Source organism: Polyodon spathula, chromosome 40 (assembly GCF_017654505.1).
Source record: "Polyodon spathula isolate WHYD16114869_AA chromosome 40, ASM1765450v1, whole genome shotgun sequence".
NCBI lineage: Eukaryota > Metazoa > Chordata > Actinopteri > Acipenseriformes > Polyodontidae > Polyodon > Polyodon spathula.
The window spans coordinates 1290476-1309636 of record NC_054573.1 but is presented as its reverse complement, the minus strand read 5'-3'; the positions used below and the strand labels follow the sequence as shown (position 1 = coordinate 1309636).

At 36.9% G+C, this 19161-nt stretch overlaps 1 protein-coding gene across 3 annotated transcripts in view; it reads left to right on the top strand.

Moving 5' to 3' along the window:
* Positions 1-216: 216 nt before the first annotated feature.
* LOC121304820 (leucine-rich repeat and fibronectin type III domain-containing protein 1-like protein) overlaps positions 217-19161 on the top strand; it is a 37046-nt gene continuing 18101 nt past the window's right edge. For 2 of the 3 annotated variants that reach the window (XR_005948004.1, XM_041236226.1), the window contains exon 1: positions 217-348. Coding sequence is in view for 1 of the 3 variants with exons in the window: in XM_041236226.1 (XP_041092160.1) it covers positions 330-348 (19 nt within the window). In the remaining 2 variants the exon portion in view is untranslated. Of the gene's footprint in view, positions 349-12141; positions 12308-19161 lie in introns of all 3 variants that reach the window. The other variant, XR_005948005.1, reaches the window with a different exon arrangement.

Here is a 19161-nt window from a genome sequence, read left to right as displayed (position 1 = left end):
TCTTTTGCGAAAGGTGAGCGCTGGCTTTTTGATGCGTTCAGCGGTATCGACCTGCATTGCATAGTGACAATCCACACGAAAAACAGTCGTGATAATACTGTCAGAGTGAATCCATCAGAAAAGGAGCAGAGAGAGAGAGAGAGAGAGAGAGAGAGAGAGAGAGAGAGAGAGAGAGAGAGAGAGAGAGAGAGAGAGAGAGAGAGAGAGAGAGAGAGAGAGAGAGAGAGAGAGAGAGGCCAGGAAATCGGAGAGGGAGGGGGGGAAAACAACAACCTACCCCTCACTGTGAGACGAGTCGCTAAGAAATAGAACCACGTTCTTTAAATCAAATGCACCTCTTCGGCAAAGGTAAATGTCTGTTCTGTGAAATTTTGCTTAGTGCTTGGCGAAGCGTGCCACAGCCTAAATATTGCATTAAACTGTTATTGTAGGTTGAGGGTCACGATAAGAAAGGGGGTACTAATGGAAAACACTATTATGCAGCGGGCTGGTGATCAGTGCACTTTTAAGGCAACATCATATACAACCCATTTCCCACGAGTAAAGGGGAACGGTTTAACGAAAATATTGTTTTACTGCACTAGTATGTGCTGTTTATAACTTAAACAAACAAACTCACAAACAAATAAACAAACAAACAAAAAACCCGGTAGTTATATAAGCTGTATTTTTGTTTTTATTCACCGATATCTGAAATGAATAGCAGTAACACTATGCTTTGTATTATTTTTCATCTCGGTTATTTCTGAATGAGGTCGTCATCTTTGATCACTGGATGTCAAGGCTTTGCATTATAATTCTTCAGTCGATAATCTATTTCACGCTCTGAGCAGCGCTACGTTGTGTGATGCAGGAGAACTTGACAGTTTCGCTTTAGTTTTTTCTGTTTCAATGTTGTAGTGGTAAGTACATGCCTAATATATTTTTTTACTGTCAGACTTTGGCGAAAGGGAATGCCCCAGTGGTATTTAGACTATCTGTGTGCGTGTAAACTGGCAATTAATGCAATGTTAACAGGGTGCCTATCTGTATTACTGATGGCAAGAAAATGGAAACACAGTGGAAAACAATGCCAGTTGCTGTTACAGTACCTGGGTTTATCTTGCTACTGAATTACATTCTAGTTTTGCTTTACTGAACAAAATGTGCGAATCGTGATTCGTGTTTTGCTCATATTAGAAGCGCTTTCCTTCACTCCAAATGAATGCCAATACCGCGTCTCATGGAATACTAGATTAACTACAAAGATGCAGTATATTGTAAATGTTCTGCCAAGTGTTCCCATTGATCACTGGTCTGTTTCTTTGCGTATTTGTTAATATTCGTTGCACCCCTTGCTGCTCATAAACGAAATGGACGGGTACAACCGGTATTTAAGTTCTTTATAATGATTACGTATATAAGAATATCATAGCTCCAAGCTTGGAAACTAAGGGCATTGCACATTTGAAATTAATGTACCTGACAGGAAAAAAAGTGTGTAATTTACCAGTTGCAAAATGAAATCTTTTAACTACGTTTTTCCTGTTAATAATATTGTTTCAGTGTGTAGGCATATACATTATGATTTGAGCATCCTAAATGCACATGCACATTGACAAAGAGAATATCTGAGCACAACATCACCTCCATGCCAAGACAAACAGTGCCAAGCTGTGATCCAGAACAAAAACAGAACACCAAACAAGAGTGCAACGAAACAGTTAGTCTACACATTACACAAGTTGTATTTTGCAAAGGTTTGTTTGATATAATTTAATGTGATTTGTCTTTAAAATGTTTTCATCTGAGGAACAGTTGCTTCACAGTCTTGTTAATTCATTACATTATCACAAGCAAAAAAATAAATAATACATGTATGTATGTCTGTCTGGACAGTATTTACAGTTTATGCAGTATGCATGAAGTCACTGCTGCTATTAGCTAGTACAGCTACAGCAAGCTTGTCGTCTCTATTGGAACAGGCAGGGGGCTGTGTGGTACTGTTCGTTGCAGCAAGGGAAACACACTTCCTGGTTTTCCACCTGACAGATATTCTTCATTCTAGTTTCACCGTCCTTAAAGCAGCAGTGTGCTGCACCTTTATCGTGTTTCATTTACATCATCATCACCATACAAGCTGTTGGTGACTGTTTCACAATATAATGCATTCCCTGGAATGTACTTTATAAGAGCAAAAAACGTATTAATGCCCCCAAATGTAGATAACAGTAGATGCAAATGCTTCCTATTGCTTGAATGTTGCTTTGTATTGTGCTTCAATGAGACAAATAGTGATAAGTGATAACAAAGACATCAATGCGGATTTTAAAACTGGTAACAACCAACATTTTAAAACATTAAGATAAAAACATTCTTACAAGTCCTTTATTATCACTTCCTGTGTTACAAGTAACAGGACCCCCAAAAAGATCTTGACAGTGTTTTGTGCTGTGTATAGGAAACAATGTGGGATCAGGTGAGATCCTATTACTTGTCACACAGGAAATGCATTTGTCATGGTTAACTGGCTTAAGTCAAAGTGAAAAAAAAGTGAGAGACAGGAAATTGTACAACGTAAGTTCTTGAAAACCCAACAATCCACCAGTAGTCACTTCACTTGAGATTTGGTAGTCAGCACACTTTTTCAAACAGAGACAGTGTGCTAGTGCTGGGGATGAGAGAGAGAGAGAGAGAGAGAGAGAGAGAGAGAGAGAGAGAGAGCGAGCGCATGACAAACCTCAGTAATGTATTCAGTAGAATCTAGTGCATGGGTCCTCTCATTTTTTATTGCATTGACCTGCAGTTACAAGACTCTGCTGATTTAGCACAGCGCCCTGTGTTGTCACAAACCGACAGAACCAATTAGCTCCTTTTAACCCTATATTGACAAGTGTTCTTAAAGGGAACACACTGTTCTGTTTTACATTTATTTTTACTGTAATGTGTCCCAAACACTGTTCAACAGCTCTATTTGATTAGACAGGCACTCTCTTATTCAGCATGCAACTTTAAAATAAAAAATAAACATCACAATAGAGTGCAGCTTGAAAGGCAATTTAAGGTTTGATTTCTTTACAACATATCCAGTGCAAGTCTTTCTCAGATTTCCAGTTAACTGGACAACTATATAACTGGGTACAGAGCTTGACCAAGCGAGATCAATCCAGTCTAGCTATCCTCAGTTGAGGAAAGATATCCTCAAATGCGAGGGCTTGGTTTTCTTCAGCAACGACTGAAGGTTATGAGTTATATTGAACCTGAAGAATTCCCATTGAGATGAATCTTTTCTCTAGAAGGGCATCCTGGAAAGCATTTAATTTCATGTTATGTTACATTACTCATCCAACAATCCAGAAAACAATTATATAAAACACTTCTGCAGTTCTGGGAATAACTAGACAATTTACCTGTGACAGTACCATATGGCGCTCAAATACATTTTGATCAGAGTATTAAACAAATGATGACTGAAGAGGTTTTTTTTTTGTGGGTCATTTTAAGAGTTGCCTAAAAGAAACCCAGTGAAGAAAAAAAACACACACAAATAATTCTTTATTAAAACATCATGACACCTGTTAATTTTGCAAATGTTTACAAGGATTTTGCGGCTTTACACAATGAGTTTCAATTTATTCTTTGATTCTGACCAGTGCCTGATCAAATGTAACTGGAGCAGAGATTACCAAAGACAAAAGTCAAACAGACAGCGTATATGGTAAATTCCTATTACTGCATTTCATCCAGTTCATTTATGATGTTTCTTCAAAGAAACTAGATGAATTTGCTTGACTGTGAAAACACACTGGCTTAACCCTTTCAGGTCCCTCCTTCTCTTAGTGTTGTACGTTAACGCATGTCGTCGAAAGATCACGTTGAAACCTCACAGGACTCCTAGGTCCCAGCCTGAGGTAGTGTTGAAATATATGCAAGCAAAAATGTTCTTTCCTGTACTCGTGCATACTCAATAAATATGTTTATTCTTTAGCTCGACCAAAATAATTTAAGCTTGAAAAGGCCAATACAACACTGCATGTATTGGGAAAGAACAAGTTTCACAAATATGCGAATAATATGTGTTTAGTAAATGTGACACAGTGACTAGAGGATGGTGAAGCCAGTATTAGTCATGAGGGGTAGATAAGCTTAGTCATGAGTTTTAAAGATGCTGTGATAACCTAGTGACCTACTGCTGCACTATAAAGGAAATGTAGGCTGAACAAGCTTGGCCTTTGATCAGAACAGCATGCATTTGAATGAGCAGCAGGTAAAAGGCACAGATGTTGTGAAGCTACGGGGATAAACACACAATTAAAGAGTGGAAAGAAAGAAATGGAAAAGTAACCAGTGATAAGCAGTGTTTCTGTATTATGTTGTTTTTCACTTAGTCATCTAGTATATCTGTATTTATTTAAAGCTACTGTAGTGAACTTGCACAGTCATTTGGTAGTCTACCCATGGTTATACACTGTGCATTTACCATAGTTTACTGTCGTTTGCTCTGTTTTTTTTTAATATACTTTACCATGAGTATGTTATATTAAATGTCTTTGTGTACTGTGTATTTTCATGTTAATTACTTAATAAATACATGTGTACTTACACATAATGTTATTAAGGCTAGTTGCAAAGTACTTATTGTCAGTATTTTTTGCATGATATAACCCTAACTTTTTCTGATTCAATGTGCACTTACATATATCGTCCCAAAATATTTACATGTTAAGAACATTGTAACCATGCATAATAACATTGCAATTATGCGCAAGTGCACATGTATTTACTAAATAACTACTGTGCAAATACACAGTAATTAAAGACACAATGTAAAGTATTACCACTTTACCTTACCTCTCTACAATACTTTCCTATGCTTTAATACACTTTGCTGTGCTTTTCCCATGGGAAACCTTTTTGAGGAAGCTCAATGTAATTAAGGCAATGTAATTATGTTATGTTATAAATATATATAAAAATATATATAGAAATCTTGTTATAGTACAGTATGTGTATTTTATCCACCTTAGCCTTCAATTAGAAAAGTCAAGGGTTTAAACTGAAAGATGATTATAAATGTGCTGTCTCTTTAAAGGCAGGCTGGTAATCCATGTAAGTCATAAGCTTATTTTGAGAATAGGAGATTGTCGCTGCCCATGCTGTGTAAAGAACTAATCTCTAGGTTGTAAGTACTTCAGCGAAAGACTGCGCTAAGGGTTTTATGCTGCCAGTGTCAAGGTGGTTATCAAGAATGCTTTTCCAACCTCTCTCAAATTACAGGGAGACAGTACTTGACCACACAGATTTTAATAGCAACGTGTACCTAACTAGTAAGGACCAATAGTAGCAACAACAGTGTTCTGGGGGAGACATCAGCCGGTGATGATGAGGATGGCGATGGATGTGTTACTGGAATACAGCTAAGTCTGTGTTCTCCTGAAATTCCCTTATCAGGGTCTGCCTACTGATAGGCTTTCAATGCCATGGTAACTACACTTGCTTGTTTCTATTTAAATATATTAACATGTTTGTGATATCATTTACTACATAGCTAATGATGTAACAATCTACTATTCATTGTTATTTAAACCTCCAGGCATCCTGGTATTGAGTCTATTTGTCCATTTACTGTCCTTCCAAAAGCCCAAATTATGTATCACTGGGTGATGAGGCAGTTGTTGATCGAATAGCAACATAGACAGTGGTAACATTATGACATGGCAATTGGTTGAACAACCAATACATTGAAGCACCATGGTAGCATATTCATATCAGACTGTACCAGGACCATTGCTCCTTCAGGTTTATGCACTGGGGACTGAAACAGGATCCCAATGGGTTTGCAATTCATTTTTAATTCACTTTGAATGGACAAAGGATGTCATGTTGCTTTCTCTCTCTGGAATTGTGATTTTTCACCACTAGGGTCTTCATTTAGTTAATCTGTTCTAGACAAATTCTACTTGTCGTGAGCGGTGAGATTTTTATTTCAGTCTTATCTTGACAGTAAAAAAAAAAAAAACCAGCAGAATTCTCTGCAGAGCAGCTTGTGTAGCTGAGCACAGCTATTTTAAGCCTTTGAAAAATTAACAGCAAAGACAGAGGCCCCAATTCCCGCAGCGCATGATGTGAAGCAGCAAATGTGACTTTCCTCACTTAACTTGGCTCACGTTAGTGTGGGGAGATGAAAACATAACAAATCCACTGTCAAGAAAATAATAAAGGAATATGTTTACACCTCTTTAACTGCTGCTACTTATCATGGCAGTAGAAACCTCTGTCTGTCCTATAATTTCAAACTGTGATTTCTGTCCACTCTGTTTCCAGCAGCTGTTAGTAAGTAAATGAAAAATTGCACTAAAAAAAAAAAAAAACACACCACCACTTTAGAAATTCCTGTTTCAGTGTCTGGTTCAGGAGCTGCCACCTCAGGACATATTGGATTTGTTATTGTTTTTGTAGTTGGCATTTAGGTTTTTACAATGGAAAGCACAAATGGCTCCAGCAGTCTCTATTTAGAAATGCTCACTTGAGTTCAGTTTTCTGTAGATCGCATTATACAATATATCATTTCTGAAAGTTATTTTTTTGTGGCGAGGGGACTAAAAACATTATTCAAGTAAAAGCAATGAGAAATACGCCAGTAGCTTTGCACCTCCAGCTTTGCTAATTAGATTTTTAAGTCTCAAAATTCAACCTTTTTGACCATCATCCAAAACTTAAACACTCAATAATGGCAAATTAAACAGGGATCTGCCAAACAAGAAAGATTATTAGAACATAGGGTGTTGGACTTGCTATCTCTATGGAACAGGGCTGAGGTTGGGCGTCAGCTGGCTACCCTGCGCACCACAAGCGAACATCTTAACCATAATGCAAAAGAGCAGGGCCTTCCACTTTTTACCTCCTCTCCCCGACAGGAGACATAATCCATAATGTCAGTGCATCACACAGCACTGCCCATTACATTAAAAACCCAAACAAGGAGGTGGAGCAGTTGAACCATAGTCACATTGACTGCTTTGGTTGTGTGGAAAACAACAGCCAGCAACATTGACAAACTCCACCCTGCTGAAACTCATAATGAATTTGAACTGTTGTCATTAGCCTAAAAAGTGCCCAATTAGCAAGGCAATTGTTAGGGCAACAAACACAAAAACAGATGTATATTTATTAGCCCTTAAAAACACCTTCACTGTAATACCGGCATTAGCTGAAGGAAATGCATCTCCTCCCCATAACTAGAGCAGCAAGAATGGAGATGTAATCTTAATTTCAAAGAACTTCTGAATGCAGAACAAGAGAGATCTGCTGACACGTATCAAATTATCTTCAGTGGCATTGCAGCAATGGCACTAATGCAATGTGCTAAGGGGTAACGATTTCACATGCTGTTAATAGGATGCCAGTGATAAAAATCAATGCATTGCAATACATTCTTTAAACAGTCATAACGGCAGGTGAATTGGACCCTGGACACTAAATTGCTATACAAAAAGTAGCTCTCAATTTTCCATTTGTAAGCATTCACATACATCCTAATGGCTTTGACAACTAATGCATTGGCATGACTTTGTTGAAATCACTCAGGATCGTTAATGCAAATGAAGAGGAAGTTAACGCATTCGCTCATGTTTTCGATGCAGTTGGCGAAATAGATCAGCAAAGGCACCCAAACAAGTTGTGCCTTTTCAAAAAACAGTTACTCAGGCATAGTTAGCTTTATGGAAATATATGACACCAACTATGCAATCTGTACATCTCTACATTATGAATGCTCCTTCAGGTTACAGATAGCCACATCGTCCAGATCATGATGAGAATCACACTGTTAACATCTGTGTTAAATTCCCCAAGCCTTACTGATCCTGTGTATCCCAGACAACTCCACCACTGAGCTGTCTTCCCTGTTGGTTTACACAGTAGAGTTGTTAAGCGCGTTGTCTTATAAAAGCACATTTTTAATGACGAGTGGCTTGGAACCTGATTCTAGGAAACTGGGAGACCTCAATTTGAGGCAACTTTACTGTATCAAACCCCACATCTCCCGTGGTGTGCCGTGCAGTGGCCTGAAACCTAGTCTCCTGAAACAAAGTTCCAAGCCACAAAGTGGCTTCATGTTCCCTCAGCTTTAGAAGCAGACAAGCAAAAGTAATAAAAGTAGACGTAAGGAAGCAGCAACCAGTACAGGAAAAGAAAGAAAAAAAAACACATTTCTTATGGAGCAGTCCTAACAGACATCTGATTGATACCTGGTTCACTGGTTTTCACTGTATTTCGGGAAAACTGTTGCATTAACTTGAAAATTGAATGCATAACAACTGCCAATGGGGAATCACTTGAGTGACCTTGACTCGACCACGATCCAATCAAAGGTGACTGACTGGTTGCTTTTTAATTAGCCTGTGGGTTCTTAATTATGTGCTGTATGTTTATTGTCTGAATGAATGTGAATTGTAACTTACCTTTAAGTTACCTTACCTCACCCTCCAAAACAACATGGCACAATGGTTATGCTTACCATATAACTCCATGTGCACTGGGGCAGTTTGGGGCAGCTTTTCAATGCACGCCCCAATGCATTCTGGTAAGTGTAGTCCTGCTGTGAAAGGTACCTGAGACAGCTCAAATGTACCAGAATACACTGCAATGCGAATTGAAAAACGTGAACTGTCCCAAACTGTCCTAGTGTATGTGGAGTCATATGGTAACCATATCAATGGTCTATCCTGAGCTGAAACGTAAATCAATCAATTCATAAACTCAGGTCTAGGTTGCAATACTATAACATAAGAGAAAAGATCCAAATCATTACACTGTACACAAATGGTATTTGGAAAAAAAGATCAGGACAGCCTTTTAATCAATGTCTGTCATATGGGGATATTGACTTTTTTTGAGTCATAGTAGGTTATTGTACAAGTCACAATGCTTAAGATCCCAGCCCACTTGCGAATCAAATGATGACCCTAAACACAGTGAGAGCTCAGTTCTCTGGCAAGGCTTCTTCTCTGATCTTTGCATACAATACAGCCTTTGCTACAGCCCCAGTACAATAGATATTTAAAAAAAAAGTCACTTTCAGGTAGTGGTCTAACAACCTTATCCCCATTCTCCAGTCCTTGAAAGAATTCAGGCCAGGGTTGGGGTGACTTGCGATGTGATGTAGCCTGCAGGTGGGTGTTCACTTAACTGTCCAAAGAAGCGTATCCTTTATTAGAGCGTTATTGGAATCTCCATTTTAAATTCAGGTCACCTTTGGTTTGTAGTGGCAGAGATGGAAGAAGCTAAATTAGATGAATTAAAGAGAAGACAGCTTCACAAAAAGGAATTTGTTTTTCCGAACCCGGGACCTCGGAGGTGAAAGGTTGTTAAATGAACATGTTTTGAATGGAATGAAGGCGGCAGTCATGTCACTCCCTGGATTAAAGCTCAAAGCTAGTTCAAAACCAGGATAAAGGATACAATTTGGGGGAAAAAAAATGATACTAATTCAATATTGGAATCACATACTGTACTGTAACCCACAACCACTGAATCTGGTTGCAAAAAGAAAAAATGGTTATGTGACTTTAAATCAGAGGCGACCAAAGTTGGCTCTTCCACTCCTGGTCCTTGTTCCATATCCTTCTGAATCATTTCATTGAACCAATTCAATCTCCATCCAGACCCTGAAGCTGTTTGTGATCTAATTTTACCTGTTAAACCTGGAGCCAAACGGCCCTCCAGGACCGGGATTGGACACCACAGCTTTAACATTTATGAAACTATGTTTTTAATCAGAGCGGTTCTGAGTTAGTCCTAAATATTGTGCTTCAATCTGTTTTCTTTTTAAATTTTTATAACTGTCTTCCTAGTTAATGCCCATTGCTTTATTTCCTGTTTCAAAAATGTTATGCTTTCACCTTTGAGAATGTTGGCTCTGTATTTGATGCGTTTGTTTGGATTGAAAAAAAAAAAAGTAGCTCACAAAATATCAGACTTCATGAAAACGGTAAAAGTCATGGTAATTACATTGCACTTAAACTTTAAGTAGGGTTATGTTACATGGAAAACTACGCTTAGTTCTGAATAATTCCTTCCCCTGTGCCTCTGTGACAGAATAGATCCTATGAGACAATTTAAGTATGCGTTCATATATATTTGTTTTGTTCACGCAATTTCTCAAAGATCCTGGGAAGCACAGGTTGCTGTCTGTGACATTTGTATGTAATTGGTCTTTCAGTCATTTGTTTTTTTATGTTGCAGAGGAGTCATTAATTTATTGGATGTAGGCCACAGTGGTTTATAGCATACTGTGTCCTTACTCTATGGGATCATAGAGCTCCTGAATATATTATGAATAAGGAGATTTATTTTGAAATATGTAAGCCTTTAATTGAAAACACAAATCAACATGATCCAGTCTGTCCAAATGCTTTTAATACGTGTGGCCGATTAGCATGGCGTTCTTGACATTTAACAAGCATCTGGAGCTGAGGAATTCTCAGCGCTGACTTTTTACAGTTGTATATTTAATCCATGTGTAGGTATTAACTCCAATACCTTTCCAAAAAGTATCAACTATTTCTCATTGGATTCAGCTCCACTATGTCTAAAAATCAAGAAAATTCAATCATCCATAAAGTTGCATAGGTGGTCCTGAAAAGCATACTGCAGTAAATTCTCACTTTAGTTTTGCAGTTTTTACAGAACACAATCTTCTATGTACATTAAATAATACATTTTACTTTCAGTTGGGAATTTATTTATTTTCCCTCAAAAGACCCAGATTCCCAGCCTGCACTGGGACACATCCTATTACCTAGTTATTAACTAACCATATGCTGCCATTCACAACTGAGCTCATTAAAAGCCAGTCATTGAGGCTTTTACAGCCACTAGACAGGAAATCTGTTAGAACACACACAGAGGCTGCAATTGACCTCAGAAAGAATTAGTTGCGAAAAAAAAAAAAAATTAAATAGCTGCTTCAAACTAACCCTTTGGAGTGACTCCATCAGCATTCGAGGCTCACGTATGCAATCAAAAAGAAACAAGAATTATTTCATTAGCCCCGTAGATGCCAACAGCATTGTGGCTTGCATTCTGTGAAGAACCATGGGCTTTAGACATGTAAATGCATTGGAATTATCATTGCAAGGCACAGTTGCTTGGCTTGTGTCTAATAACATTTACAATTAGTGGTATTTATTTATTTTTTTTTCAAGCAGTGTGCAGAGGGCACCTCATTGCAGCACACAATAGAGAACTGAAGAACGATTTGCTTGTGATTAGAACAAGCATTACATGAGTCAAGACATGCATTCCTAATAGGGGAAGTAGATTACCTTGAGAACAAACTTTTATGTCATTACTCTAGAGGATTTTTAAATGACTTGACTATTTTCAGACAGACTGTATAATTCTAGATATTACAAGAGAACCTTCAATCAAACTTAACAAAACATGTTGCGCTGCTTTATTATAGCCTACAGAACTTGATATCATTATGAGCAACATATAATGCTTATCTTAGTCTTTTTTCCTGTTTCAAATACTATAATACATAATTTGACTCACACATTTAATTTTTGAAATGTAATTATGTAGATTTTTTTTTTTCGGGAAAACTATAAAACTAAATCCAATTTAACATCAATGTTTTAAGTTCACCAGTGTGTTACATTGTATAAGAGAAAGCTACATGGTTTGCATATTAATTGTTTTTAAGTTGTGAAATGTAAAATAGATATATCTTATTTTTATGTTGTTATTTTACAAGCACAGATGCCAATTCATCCGGATAATATAGTTTTCTCCTAATGAATTCTGGCAGAATACCACAGGACTCACACCTGAATATATTCTGTAGCAAATTATGTTGATCACATGTAAAGGTATGCATTCAAACCCTCTCACTCGCCGACCAGGGGATCATGAGAACCGTTCATTCATACAAGAAAGCAAGTCTCTTATACACGTAAGCAACACAATTTGTTACAAAGAAACATGGAATGAAACCTGATAATTAAATGCACATGAATTACATTCAAAATGAATTAGTCAGAGGAAGTGCAAAAGATCTTCATGTGATATTCAGCTGGAATTCTTTAGTAATTTGTGGGCATTATTTTACACTATTATCATTTTTCCTCTATTCTGATTTCCCTTTCTTTCCCACAGACCCATGGACATCACCTCACACTGTGAGATTTATGCCTAGCTCCTTAGGGAGTGAATACTAACCCTCCCAGGCCAGCGCCACTTTACCCTGACCCACAGTCTGTATGTAGCTGCCTGGGCTCTAACCCTTCTCTACCAGCCTTGGACACTCAGTAAACAGAGAGAGGTGAGAAGTGCCAACTGTTCTTCCACTAGTTTAGTCTATTTCAGGGAGTTTAATCTAAACAGTTTCATATCTAAATACCATGTATGGAAACAACTAATTAAATGTTATTCAAAGCCAATAACTGATGTTTTAAAATGGGTTAACACTCTAATTGCTGTGTATTTTCATAGTAGTTACTTAGTAAATACATGTGTACTTACAGAATTACAATGATATTATGCATATTATGTATTGTACAGTACAATGCACTTAACGCGTAAATCTTTTTGCATGATATGTAAGTGCATCAGAAAAGGGTTCGGTTTAGAATTAGGGGGTTAAATTTAGATTAGGGTTAGGGTTGTATCATGGAAAAAAAAAAAAAAACATTGTACACATTAAGTACACTGTAACTATGCATAACAACAATAACAGTCAGATTAATATAAATATGCCTAAAATGGTTGTAGCGAACAAGAAAATGCAATTTTAAACATTATACCTGGTACTGCGCTAGTTAAGAGTTCTGAGTCTGTCTTCCTGGTAATCTGTAACTGCTTACCTTCCTTGGTCATGTTACCTGTATTCTGAGTACTGGTTGTCAGTTGTTATGGGAAGTAGAGTAGCTGGTTGATTACTGACAGGAAAAAGGGGTACTGAAGGGGTAGGGGCAATTTCACTCTCCATGTTATCAAGACCGATTCAAGACTATCTGAAAGCAAAGCCTAAAAACAGGTGTTTTTAACCTAGGGTACATAGTTCCAGATATCATGACTTGAAATGTTATCTAAAGCAAATTTGAAACCTACAGCGAATAGATGTGCATGGTGTAGATCATTTCTTAAGATACACTTTAAAGGGTTAAGCGGAGCAGTGAGCTAATTCTCTAGCCTGCCATGCATTCTCTGAGGGCTTAGGGTTGAATCCAGTTCCAGCTATTTAATGGACTCAACCTTGACAAGACAGAAATAATTATAGAACTATGCTGTATGGATTTGAAATGGTAAGAGCCTTACTCTACTTTAGTTTCACTGATGTATTTCAGGGAGGGAGGGAGGGAGGGGGGGAGAGCACTTAGAGAGCACAAATGAGGCATGATATCCATCTAGGATCTATGCTGCAACAAAGTATTCCTGTCTCTGCAATTGAGTGTTGTCTGTGTGCTGTGTCTTGGGAGGGCAGGTTAACATTAGAGAGATTGCTAGACTGTCTCATAGGGCAGCCTGTTAAAACCCTGCAGACTTTTCAAGACAGTTTTTATTTATTTATTATTTATATTGAAGTGTTGTTATTCTTTCACTGGACAGGCCAGCCAGAGATATTCTGTCCGCCCACAGATATCCAGCTTCTGGAGCATGCATGGAGCACAGATGCTACTGCCTGCGGCTGGCTATTTGAAAATGAATCATTGGTGTTAAAGGGTTAATCGTGTGAACTATCGCTTTCTAACAGGTTTTTAGTATACAGGGGTATAATATGATAAAAGTATGGTAGTTACCGCTACCACAACATAACTATGAGCCTTCAACAGTTAAAGGAACAACACCTCAAAGTTGTGCTGAGGGCTAATTCAGTAGACTTTCATTACTGGAGGCTTGAAATCAGTTGGTTTTAGTTCACCTCTTAATTCAGCACAATTGTCAGATGTTTAAAAAAAAGGATCTGAATTTCAGTTACTGTAAGAAAAGTACACTGCATCTTCCTCATACCTAATCACATCTTGTCATGTAGTTCCCTGGTCTGACTGCAGCCAGACCATTGGAGGAAAATTCAACCACAGGAAGTGATTAGGTACCAGGAAGCAGAGACAAGCAGCATTAAAAAAAAAAAAAAAAACAATACATAATATTATATAATATATATATAAATATATAAAAAATATATATATATATATATATATATATATATATATATATATATATATATATATATATATATATATCTCACTGGTCCTTATAAGAAAACAGATTTAAACTCCTTTGTCATAATTCCATTTCAGAGTTAAACAGCTCAATTAGAAACGCATTGGCATATATTTATAATAAGTTAATGAGCTGTTGAAACTCTGCATTAAAAGGTGACTTGAGTTTTTGCTGCTCAACTAACTTTGAATTACCAGTGGAGAGTGCAGGTGGAGAGCAGCATTGCAGTTTTTTTTTCTTTGCATTTGACTTTGCAGATTTTATTTTTAGATGGAGCAGTGCTGAAATTCACTGGATAGAGCTAATTGTGCTTTTTTTTTTTGCCTTGTCTCATTACATGGCTCTGTTGAGAAGTCTGCATATAAGAGTGTTTCTAGCTGTCATATTTATCTGCTAGTAATATACTGGTATTGTAATGGTACCTCAATATAATTTTAAGTGTCCTCATTGATCCTATTTCAGAACCATAGACAGCTCACTTTTACTACAACATATATATAATTTACATGAATCCCAATAATTCCTACCTCTATCCATTCACTGTATTCATCCAATACCATTGTACCACACTAAACTTTTTTTTTTTTAAATGCTGTTATTATATAGTCAAAACACCCCAGATCAATATAAATGTGTCTCTACCAACATGCAGAAGTTTGAGAACCTTATTCGAAAGTCTGTTTTCCAGTGTAAAGGTTTATCTCAGCTTGCGTAATTGAATCTCTGGAGCGATGGATGCATTATCATAAAAATGCAACCGCGTTTTCAAGGTGAATGTAATTGTCAGTGGTACTCATTGCAAACAGTTATAAAGGAAATTTGCTGAAAAGGGGTGGATGTTACATTGGTTTGTCCAAAGTGACTGGGAAATTGCTTTGGACTAGAATTAGAGAGAAGACTGTGTCAGTTGCCAGAGAGCATTCACTTTTAAAATCTTCCATTATCACATATCTCAAATTCATTTTAGATAATAATAAAACCGACTCTAGAAGCCTGCAGTTTATCTCCTACAGTAACCCACACAAATCATAATCATTAACAGCTGCTCCTGCTGCAAAAAAACAAACAAAAAAACATTATGTTTGTAGTTTATTGGAGATTAGGATAGCAGCGAAAGTCTACCACAGCAATATACAAAAAATTCTGCTACATCTAGCACAAACTTTTTATGTAAATGAACTTGTTCATTATACATTACTAACAGGGATTCATCTGTGTCAGATCACACAGGATCCCAGATCCGGTACCTTTTTGTCTGACAATGATGAGAAAAAGAACTTTATATACATAACGTGTACAATGCAATATACTTTTCCATGAATTGAACAACAAAAAATTATAATAATAATCATACTGTTCTTAACAACAATGTCACCAAGCCTGTTCCTCTGATTAGTTTGCCCACTCACAGGGAAAGAAAACCCAATTTACAAGCAGAAGAGCACTTAAATGGGAGCTACTGTAAATCAAGATCTGTACATTCGCTCTAGAAACAGAAATGTTAGTCTTAATTACAAGATCCGATACCATTTTTCTTACAAATGAACCCCTGAAAACCAATATAATCCCTAACTTGTATTTTGTAATATATACAACCTCCATCTGTCTCTTACAAATTTCACTCAAGAGGAAGACAAATAGATAAAGGGATTTTAGTAGCGGCTCACTTTTGCCCATGGTTGTCCTAACCCTATTGACAGTGTTATGGCAGGTGGTTCTATTTTGTTTTATTCCTCCCCTTAGACACCTAGGGCCCAATTTATAAAGTGTTTACTCCGGTAGTGAATGAACTCCTATCTTTTGAAGCACCTTTTCATTTTACCAAACAACAAAGGTATATATATTTATACAATAAGATATATATATATATATATATATATATATATATATATATATATATATATATATATATATCAAGTCCTCTTATCCTCTTATGCACTCTCAGCGTGTTTTCCTTTCATACCAAAGCATATCATTTTTTTCCTCCTTTCAAAAATAAAAGGAGCGGAATAAAAAAACAACGGAGGAAACACTGAAAATATGGCCTCTGGTCTTCTATAGACCGCTTGTGGTGTTTTTTTATTTTTTATCTTATCCAATACAAGTGTGAATTGTATTTAAATATTCCTTTTATTTATCTCCTTCAAACACATGTTTCTTTTTTTCCCCGGAATTCATTTCAATGAGTCACTTCACTTGAACCAGTATATACTGGATATGTTTAACTTACAGTATCTTTGAGTATTTTTGCGGTCACTATACAAAGAATGAGTAACATAAAAAGCAGGTATACAATTGAGTGTAACCCCACCCCCACCCTACTCAGTCTATCCAAAAGGTTTTCTGTGAAGCTTGACTCAAATGAGTGTGAGAGTGAAAAGCATCTTGTGTCAGCGCTAAAAGCACCAAAGAAATCAAACCTGTTTACTGATCAGATTAACCCATGAGGAAGCTATCTGGGTTATTTCACTGAAATGCAATAAGTATCCTAGTGCACTTTGAGCACACATTACAACACTCCCCCCCCTTTCCTTGCAATGAAACCGAGATACTGCAGCATTCTGAATAATAGAAGCAGGTTGCACTATGTGAGCAATGCCCCCCCCCCCCCCCTTTCAAATCAGTTTAATTTAAACTAAAAGCCCCAGTCTAGCAGTGAATTTCACAATAATCTAGGAGGCGCTGGGATGCAGAAAAGGGCTCAAGTGTTTTTTGTTTCACCAAGAGATTAGCTGCAGATTGGTATGAAATCAAATCTTTTCAACTACCAAGCTAAAAGGAAAACAACAGTTTGGAAGTACATTGATATGCGTACAGGCGTTCCAAAGCATACTTTGTTTTTTTCATATTTCAATGGGCAGCTTCAGTGATGTCACAATAGCGGCTTCGCCAAGCGCTTATGTTATCTATCGTTATAAATAAATGGTCAAATAAGTGTGTTACTAAGAACAATCAAGACTTTATCCCTTGGCGTTTATGTCTTCCTCTCTTTCTTTCTTTAATTTATTTTAAAGTTGTTTCGGTGTATATCATTATTTATCAAGCTTACTATCAGAATATACTTTATCAGATTGTAACCAAATGCAATCCAAAAATTCTAGGATAAAGTTTGGTGAAGACTGTTGCAATATCAAGCAGTAATCGCGTTTACCGTGTGCTTTGTGACAGAGACAGACAGGCATATGATCTGGATACAGGCATGATCAGCATCCCCAAAGGACCAAGAACCCTAAATATACAAAAGAACAAAAATGATTATGACTGTTTGATATGATTTAATGATAACACTGCACAGAATATAAAACCCATCCTCATCACTGTTTGCTGTGTTGTTCAGTACTTTTAAAAAGCCATGTCATCTAAATAAAACCCTGATTATCAGACTTTGTTTTACCTTCCTCACATCTCCAATCAAGGTTTAATTGCTCAAAAAATGACTCAATTTTGAACACACCTTCCAGACCTGGGGTCAAACATAATTCTAATTACAATTACAACCTAATTTTAATTCCATTTTCTGAATAGGGATCAATGATGTAACAAAAGTCTTCATTCAGTTCTTTCCTAAAGATCTTTTTTCTTTTTTTTTTTTAAATACTGGCTTGAGGTAGATAACTGGGTACTTTCAGCAGTACCACATAGAGCTCACAGCTCTTATTATTGACACACTGCACTCTCTAGGGTGCACCCAAAGCCACAGCCTTGTTGCGTTGCATTGAAAACAGAATACTGTGTCCTGAGGCCAGCCTGATTGATCTGATTGCATGTCGTTTGCTTGTAGTCTCATGCTGGCTGCTCCACCTGGCAGCTCTCAATCTGTGAGACTAAACTGCCTCTAAGGGCTTCAGTTTCTAATTCAGCAGCCCAGATTATTAATATTATTAGTAGTAGCAGTTTTTAGTAACACTTTCCATTAAGTGTCTCTAATTGCTGTGTATTTGCATGGTAGATACTTAGTAAATGCATGTGTAATTGCACATGATTACAGTGGTATTATGAAGAGTTACAATGTACTTAATGTGTACATCTTTTTGTAACCTTAATCCTAACTCTAAACCAAATGCTTTTCTGCTACAATTATGTACTTACATATACTGTGCAAAAAGATTTACACATTAAGTGCATTGTAACCATGCATAACAACATTGTGGTTATCAACCTTGACTTGCCATAAGACTGTTCAGTCTCTGTTGCTTTGGAAAGCAAGAATAACACATTGCCCTTGATAAATGCTCCTGCTTTGGCTCTCCATGCTTGTTGCACCTCTTGTTTAAGGACCCGAGGGTTTTTTTATATAATGGGTTGTCTTGGGATTGGAGATTTGGTTAGAGCTTCACAGAAACGGCCAAGCTTTGCCAAATGCATCAGCAAGTCAAACAAATGCTGCAGTGCTATTTATAGGGTCATTATGGGTTATAGGGATATCATAATGCAAACCTGGAAGATTTGTATTAAACTAATGGAGCCTCTGAGAACTAAGAGGCTGGCACTATAAGAACTTGACTCACATAAACAGTTCTTCAGCGCGCCCAACAGGTTTTAAAACCTCACTGATAACACTTTAAAATAATGGTACAAACTATGGAAGACTGTATTCTTAGATAATCTAAACCTAGAAAAAGGCTCCTATTCTTCAAGTAACAAACTTGAGAATTTTAAAAACATCTGATATAAGGTCTCAACTTATCTCACTAACACTGACATGTATGAACAACCCATGTTGCTCTCTTTGTATTTATATGAACTCTGTATTGTTATGAATTATAATGTGTTCAAGTAATGGGCTGACTAAAATGAATTGAACTGGATGCAATATTTAAATATTATATGTTTTTATTGTATTTATTTATTTATTATGTTAATATATATTTATTGCACTGAAGTGAATAAAAACATATAATAATACTAAATTTAAAAAATTCACAATGAATTCTGAGTGAATCCCACAACACT